Below are 8,563 nucleotides of genomic sequence, written 5' to 3' on the forward strand. Positions count from 1 at the left end.
ATAGCAAGACCCAGGGGATGGCTGTTTCAAACCTGAGTGGCACTGTGACCTTGAGCTTAATAGTGGTCAGGCCAGGGCTTGTGTGGCCACCCCCTATCTCTGTAGCATATGGCTTCAGGGATTTCTCTTTCAACCTTGGGATGCCTGTGTTTGTGTACAACAATATGTGTGCAGTTGTGCAATTATCACACTTGTGAATGCAGAGCACAATTAGACAAGCATTTAACTAGCTATTTTTGCATGTAAATTCCAATCTGAAAGTGCAGTAATTGTGTATCCTGGGCTTCTTAGGGCTTGAAAATCCAATCTTCAATATCCCCATCAAGAAACTCTCACCCATTCATTCAAGATTAATATGAGCAGATTTGATAGCTAGGACCAACTGTCCTGCTTTTTTATGTTGCCCTCCCTGGGGAAAGTAAAGCAGTGAGCTAGGTCACATACATATTATCTAAATTTTATATTACCCAGTGGCATATGGAGAGATGAGACTTGGCTGTGATTAGACATCGACTTCACAGATTTTGTCTTTGGTAACATGGACGATGCCTCCTGAAATTCCTGGCTTACAAAGTAATAACAAATGGCATCTAAGCAGCAGTTAGTGTTTGCTATGATTGAGGCCACGTGCAAGAATACATTACCTTTGTATATTACTGGGCAGCTGGTGCTGGTGGAATCCAGTATAAACCGAACAATGTGCCCAATGTTAACAGGTAAGAAACATATAATGAACACAGCCATGTTTGTAGAAACAATGTAGATCGCTTTCTGGATTTGTTTTTCCTCATGAGGATTTGTTTTCTTCTTTCTCACAAGCTTCTTAATGATTTGAATTGAACAAAAGCTCAAGATGATCAATGGTATAAAAAATCCCCAAATAGTAAAGGCTAATGCCACTTTGGACGGCTCCGTGGAAGACTTTTCAAAGCAAATCCCAGAGTTTTCTTTCTCTTCCAATTCTCCAGCTAAGCAAACAGAACTTATCGTTAGTAGCCACAGAAATCCACTGGTGACAGCTGCCTTGAAGGGGGACCTCAGAGTCATTGATTTTAGGGGGTACATTATTGCAATGTATCGATCAACAGCTGTGATGGTGATAATATAGATGCTTACATGCCGGTTTATAAAATATGAGGCTTCTAAAGCCAAGCACCTGTTATCTCGGGGCAGCATCTCGTTGTGGGAAAATGCTTTGAAGGGCAAAGTGAAAAGCAAACAACAGTCGGCAATCATTAAGTTGATCATGTACACTCTGGTTTCTGTCCATTTAGACAGTTTACAGCAAAACACCCAGAAAGCCAGAGCATTAAATAGGATTCCAAAAAGGAAAACTGGGATGTATATTATCAGCTGTATGAGATGAAAAGTTTGGGGCACTTGGATGCTGCTGTTGCTGTTGCTGCAGTTCATTTCTGGGTTTGTTCTGATGCACAGTTACTGGAAAAGAAGATTTTAAATCAGAGAGATGAAATAGAGCAAAATCATGATGATTTATGAATTTATTTAGTGGTGCTGGTGCTTTGGAGACCTAAAATGAAGTTGAAGTTAGAGTTTACAATCTAAAAACTAGTCATTCTCCTAACGTATGAACTTAAATCTTAAACACTCCAGGAAGGATCGTGTGGAAGGTCTGTTTGCTGCTTCTCCCCAGGCTCTCTCTCATAGTCATCTTCTTCTTAATTAGTAAGTTCCTTGCTTATTTGGTGGAGGCACCCAGAGGCTCCACTAAGCGTTCTTTGCTGCTAAGCTCTGTAGCTACATGGAATGATGATATAGACTTTTTTGCCTTCTCTTTCATGCAGTAGGACTTGCCCGAATCATCGAATTCAGTCTCTGCCTCAGAAGCAGCACAGCAATCTGCCAAATAACAGGCACTTAGAGGATTCTGGTGGGTCTGTCAGTCAATGGTATGTGGAGCTGGACTCCCCCATGTCACTCTGCACCCACTCCTGAAGAAATACAGCTCTATGGAGGCTCTCAAAGCAGAGTTTTCCAAGGGAATAGAGTTCCCCCTACTAAATGGGCAGTGACTCTACCCACAACTTCTATGGATCTCCTAGGATCTCCAGGGGCCAGGACACTCCTGGCGGAGGACTGTTTTAAATCCTCCACTCCAAATACAGTCCTTAGGCAGCCATTGGAGCCACAGGGCTAGGGAACCCCAATCTGTCTTTGGTCCCAGAGACCCCTTTACAGGGGTGTTCCCAAAAAAGGAGGGGCATGCAAAACTTACGTAGTGCTTGATTCCCCATAAGATTGGGTGGGCCCTAGGGAGAGGAGATGTGTGATTCCCTACCCCAGTTGCACTTACAGCGCAGAAAGAAATAAGCACAGATCAAAATGAAAGGCAGACAAAGAAAAAACTGAACTGACCCCCAGACCAACCCACCAAATTAGTGAAAACTGAACAAGCACAGCAGCTAGTCTGAATGCTGCCTAGTCATTGTACAGGATCCAGAAAACTTCCAGCGTGAGCAGGCTCAAGTCTGCTTTCAATCAGTTTCCCTCTAGCTATTTTCTGATATCACTGAGGACAGTGAAAGTCATTATAACACAGTTAGTGAATGGGGAAGATAAAACCAAAGCAATGATAAAGAATGAAAAGTTACCTGTTCGTTCAAAATGACTAACAAATTGCAAGAGAGGCTTCAGGACTTACTTGAGTCAGATGTTCTAAGGTCTGTGCCGCAGCACACAACACAGAGACAGTAATGTGGCACTACTCTGTACGGTCGACACGAACAAAAACAGCCCAACACTACTACATTAGTAACACTTCCCTCCTCCTCTTTCATATAGTTTTCTGTGCATGTTACACATCCACCTTCCTGTCCAGATACATTGAGTCTGTTACTGCCCTCTGTTGTGTACCCAGCATTACACTTTTCAGCTCTAAGTATACTTGAATGCAGAGCTGAAATGTTCTGTTCCGTAATTAAACAAAAGCAGCGTTTATAGTTAAATTTGATGCCCTTAACTTATTTTGTAATTTTTTTCACTAAGCAAAATATAAAAATTGTATAATTCCAAGTTGTTGCTGCTAATGTCTCTTCTGTGACTGTGCCTGGCCCATACACAGGCTATATAACTTGCAAGGGTACTTTATGTCCGTGCCACCCACAAACCCATGAAAGAGCACGGCAGTCTGATGCCTTTTTACATCTGTACATAGCAGAGTTGGTTAAAAAAAAGCCAATTATTTTTTCCTGGGCCATTTTGAAAATATTTTGTTTTATTGATTTTGAAAAAAATTAATTTGTTTTTTTCTAATTTTCAAATACTGCTTTTGGTTAAAAAAAATGCAAGTTTCAGTAAAAATTTTTCACTTTTTGTAAAGAAAAAAAACAGACAAAACTCGAACCCTTTTTTTCTATACTGAAAGATTTTTGATCTTCAGGTTCTGGTTTTTCATTTTAAAAAATAAATCCTGGAAAGTGTCAGCTGTATTGAAAATTTCTTGTTTAGCTCAAACAATCCTTTTTTAGTTGGAAAAAAAATTGGATGAAGAAAAAGAGGCTGTCTAGTGCTAGTGTTTAACTGCGTTATAATAATACTGTGGACCCTCAGCGTTCTGAATACCAGAGTTACAAACTGACCAGTCAATCAGTCACCTCATTTGGAAAAGCAAGTACACAATCAGGCAGCAGCAGAGCCAAAAAACCCCACGCCCCAAACCAAATACAGTACAGTACTGTGTTAAATGTAATCTATTAAAAAAATAAAGGGAAAGCATTTTTCTTCCACATAGTAAAATTTCAAACCTGTATTAAGTCCATATTCAGGTGTAAACTTTTGAAAGAACAACTATGCTGTTTTGTTCAGAGTTACGACGATTTCAGTTACAAACAGTCTCCATGTCCAAGGTGTTTGTAAGTCTGAGGTTCTGCTGTATTGGGCAGATCGGCCCCTCTGCTTTTTATTCTGGAGGCAGTGGAAAGCTTGGAAAAGCCTGGATATGGGTGGGTGGCACGGGAAGCTCAGCTAGAGGATCTTTCTGCAAACCTCAGTAGCAGTACCCACATAACATAAATCTGAACTTATTGTACTATAATAGGCTACTGCTGTGTACACCAGCCCCCCCCCCCCATGATGTTGGTGCAGCTGGCAGAAGAGGGCACATGAAATCACAGTTCCTGAAGAAACCCTGCTGCTAAGGGAGAAACACAGGTTAGGTGGAGATTAGTGCTATGTTGTTATGGTAGAAAGAGGGAGGCAGGTTTTGGGTTTTGTTTTTTTTTTAGGGGCGGATGGAGATGTTTATGGGACACCCAGGAGTCTCTGGTGCCCAGGGACAAGCAGCAGTGCTGCAGCTGTTTGCTCTGACACAGGTGAAGGTGGGAGGGTCACTAGAGATGCTGTCAGAGCCAGCCAGGCAGCTGCATCCATGTTCCCCTGGCTTATGAGCTATCTGCATCTGGGTGTGCAGCCACAATTAGCACGTTAGTAGCCTGTCAGTATATGCTAATTAATTATCATCTATTAATGTGTCAGGGCCCAGGCTAAATGTTGCGGGGGCAGGGAGGGGGAAGGTGTATCAATACCATGCTACCGGGTGCAGGTGCAAAAAATATTCACCAATTTATTGAGTTCTTTGGTGATCCTAAAATGTTGCTGTTTGTGAAATTTTGTGGGGTTTTTTTTTTTCACATTGACACATGAAGTTTTGTAATGTCCTGTGGTTTGATGCAAAAATTGCTATTTACAGGACTAACATGAGCATTTTGAAGCTGAATTAAATACTCCTATATCTGAATGAAAACCCATGAAATTTCAGGGTTCTGATGGCCAATTTGTAGCAGTTGCACACTATGCAAAATTGCAATTTTTGAGCTGTTCTTTTCCCCAATTTTATTGTTTCCCAAAGCCCTAGTACTGCCAAATGAACTAAAGGGTGTTTGAGGGTTGGTTGTTTCTGCTAAAAGAGCAACAATGAAATAGTTCACACTGTTGATATTTAAACTGTCATCGCTCATTATATTTCAAAGGTAGCATAGCTGGGCTATTTTCCCAGTCGCTGTTTGCAGACTCCCTGAGACTGCATGGTAAAACTCTGACTTCAGAGTGAAATTTTGCTTTAGTAGGGACTTAATAAACACTACAGAGTTATATAATATCGCTGTTCTAACAGCCTGGCAGTCTGTTTCTCAATGCATTAAAAGAGTTTTGCAGGCTCAGAAAACTTAGAATTATTGCATCAACGGATGAGTTACAGAACTGTATGACTCAACATTGTTATGAAGGCTACTACTGATTATGTATGTATGGCCCACTTCTTAGCTCCTTCTCACTCCAGAGACAGTTGGCACAGATCTGAGAGAGAGTCTTTAGCAGTGGAAAGTTGGTGTGGAGGGTGGATTTGTAGTGTGAAAATTGTGGAATTATGTAGATAGCTAGCCCTAAAGTAATGTGAAAAAACTTGCAAGCAGATTCATGGGTTGCAAATATTTTGTGCACTGGAAACACATGAGAGACTGAATGATTATTTCACCACATAGTGGTTGGGATTTTACAGAGGAGACTGTGACTAGATATATATGAAAATTTAGTACTGCAATGTATGTAGCGGGACCTGAACCAAAACTTCAGAGCTGAACAGTCCTGAGCGTTTGAGGGAGTATGTGCCTTTAAGCAAAACCCAGACACAGATCCAAATTTCACAGCTGGACCCTATTAAAAAATACACTGCATATTTAGTGTGTTTAGACTCTGAATCCCACATTTTGAGCCTCTTTCTAGTGGCTTATAGTGTCACATTAGTACACCGGTATCTTTTGAGGAATTAATCAGTGAAGTGTGTTATCACTAAGGTAAGAAAAAATACACTCATCAGAGCTTAGGTCTGTACTGACTTATTGGATATACTGCTCTATGTTAAACATAACACTGGGGCACCACTTCCGCTCTAAGAAAGCTATGGGCATTTCCATGACTGAAGTCAATAATGCTATTCTGATAGGGCTTGATCTAAAATCACTTGATATCAGTTGAAAAAAATGGTTTTAAGACCATAATTTAATGTTTGCAGGATTGGGTGCTTCAGGCTTCCTTGCAGTTTTTCCAGTTTCAGCTTCCCTGCTGCTCCTGGCCCCCGGCCCCAGCAATGGCATGTTTCTGCCATCAGATGGCTTCATTATAAATCCAAGCACTGTTTATTTTTGCAAAGACGTTACAGCCAACTGTTGCACAGATTTACTGGAGATTGGCTTCCCCTTGCTGTCCAGGTACTTGTGACAAAGAGTTCCAGCAGATGTTTGTAGCATCCCTTGTACAAAATAGTCTGGCTTCTTGCCAAACATTGAGCTATTCTTAGCCAGAATGTCTCTGAAGGATCATGGAGAGGGTGTGGTGAGCTGTTATGATCATGAACACAAGCCACTGGACAGCTGTATAAAATGTAATTGCTGAAGATCTGACTTGACCTAACACACAGCCACCCACAGCTGCGACAAGGGGCCTGACTCTGAATGAGACTGTCATAACAGCTGAGAAGCAATAATACTATATGACTACATTCCCAGCATGGGAATCATGGAAGCAACATTCTTTTTTAGTAATCATGTGAAACAACTATAAGAATCCTCCCCCATTTCTGCACTCTCTGTAAGGTGTGCAGGGATTCGGGGAGAGCTCCTGTGGCCTCATTCGTTCACTCAGTTTCGTGCTCTTCACAATTCAGACACTTGAGTATCCAGATGTATAGGTATGGAGCTTCACAGAAACTCATTCAATGGCATGGTTTCCTATGTCCTCCAATCCCAATACTATCTGACTACCAACACTTAATTATGGGCTGGATGTTAACACCCTCACTCACCCTGAGTAGAGCCTTGTAGCTTAGTCTTGCTGGGCATGAGTAAACTTGCATACAGCTTGATTTGAGTGCAAGATTAAACTGTAAACAAGGCTGTGTCAGGCTGTGTGCTGGACCAGATGTTTTTGGGCTAGCTGAGATAAATAGGAATGGCCTGAACTGATCAGCTTGAAATGTGGTTAAAGTGAGATGTAAGCAATTGAGCCTTACATCAGTGGTTCTCAAAGCCGGTCGCCGCTTGTTCAGGTAAAGCCCCTGGCGGGCCGGCCGGTTTGTTTACCTGCCGTATCCACAGGTTTGGGCAATCGTGGCTCCCACTGGCCATGGTTCGCTGCTTCAGGCCGGGGGGGGGGGGGGGTGCGGGAAGGGTGGCCAGCACATCCCTTGGCCTGCGCTGCTTCCCGCAGCCCCTATTGGCTTGGAGCGGCCAGTATGGACCATAGGTCCAGTATGGTGAGAAATTCTTTAAAAACTCTGTTCACTATACAAAATGGTCTCAGACCACAGGCATATCACATGCCTTGCTGACTCATAAGGTATATCCTCTAGTTCCTTTCAGTGGGTTCATTGTACATATGATGACCCTTGATAGGCCATTGAACAGGCTAGGCACTGCTGATACCAATCTGTCTTAACAAGCACAAGTTTTGAAATATAAATATATCATACATATCTATAATTGAGAATACAAAGGTGATACAAACATATAAACAAGGTTATCATACTTGGCAAATTATAACATTTTCGTAGATGTCTTACATGGAATAGCTGGTCAGATTCCTTGCGATTTTAGAATATTGGTATCAACAATACCAAAAAGTCTCTCCCATATGTCAGACACAATTGTGGGTTTTTTTGTTTTTTTTTGGTGACCTGAAGAAGAGCACTGTGTAAAGCACTGTGAGCACTCTAAAGCTTCTCTCTCCCTCTCTCTCACACACATCAATGGATGTTGGCCCAACCTCACCCCCTCCCTTATCTGGACCCAACAACACTGCATGAAATATCTAAAAGTGGCAGTTTCTCTTCCGTGGGCTTGCTCTCTCTGTACGTGTAATGTAAGTGTGTAATTGGGTCAGCTTTTGTTTAATTTTGGCAAGACTCCATTCAGCATGTGTTGATTTTCCAGTGCTGAAATTCAATCCATTTAATGGTATTCCTTTATGTTTTAGATTTACTGTAGACAAGAGATTGGGATATTTTACATTTTTATGTTTTCCATTGTCCCTTATATTTTAAATCTAAAATATTATCCTATTATTTATTAGAATTATGGTAGCACCTAGAGGCTACAACTGAGATCAGTGCCTCATTGTGTTTTAAGCAAGGTATACACACAGTCTCTGCCCATAAGTGCTGAAAATTTACTTCTCTTCCATTTCACCTTTACATCATTCCAGTCTTGCTTCTAGACACCAGATGCCAACTGTTAGCAGAAAATGACTTCTCCCAGTGGCGACCTCTGGCATTCTCAAAGTTCTGTTGCAGCCCTCCTGGAATGGAGTAGCCTTGTCCCCGACACTTCCTCTGGCTTTTAAAGGGCCAATATAGTCTCATTTGAGGGACCTTAATACATTAAATATGAAAATGAATAATGCAATACGTGCAGTGGCCTCTGCATTATATGTCAATAAAATCTATTATTTTAGACCATCCCCCTCATTTTTCATATGCCTGAGATTTTTGCATTAACCACATGGACCGATGTTATAGAAATTGTCAGAGGGGACGAGGGAAGCTTGTTCAGCA

General features: G+C 41.6%; 1 protein-coding gene across 1 annotated transcript; it reads right to left on the minus strand.

Annotated features, from left to right (window-relative positions):
• Positions 1-447: 447 nt before the first annotated feature.
• Positions 448-1,413, minus strand: LOC141993637 (G-protein coupled receptor 35-like). Its single transcript, XM_074963184.1, has one exon. It carries the CDS (start codon positions 1,411-1,413, stop codon positions 448-450), a length of 966 nt encoding a protein of 321 aa, XP_074819285.1.
• Positions 1,414-8,563: the final 7,150 nt, after the last annotated feature.

The sequence above is a fragment of the Natator depressus genome, chromosome 9 (genome assembly GCF_965152275.1).
Source record: "Natator depressus isolate rNatDep1 chromosome 9, rNatDep2.hap1, whole genome shotgun sequence".
Lineage (NCBI taxonomy): Eukaryota > Metazoa > Chordata > Testudines > Cheloniidae > Natator > Natator depressus.

Bases quoted from the DNA above. Each gene is read 5' to 3' on its own strand.
- LOC141993637 (XM_074963184.1), bottom strand. From the start codon at position 1,413: ATGAACTGCAGCAACAGCAACAGCAGCATCCAAGTGCCCCAAACTTTT.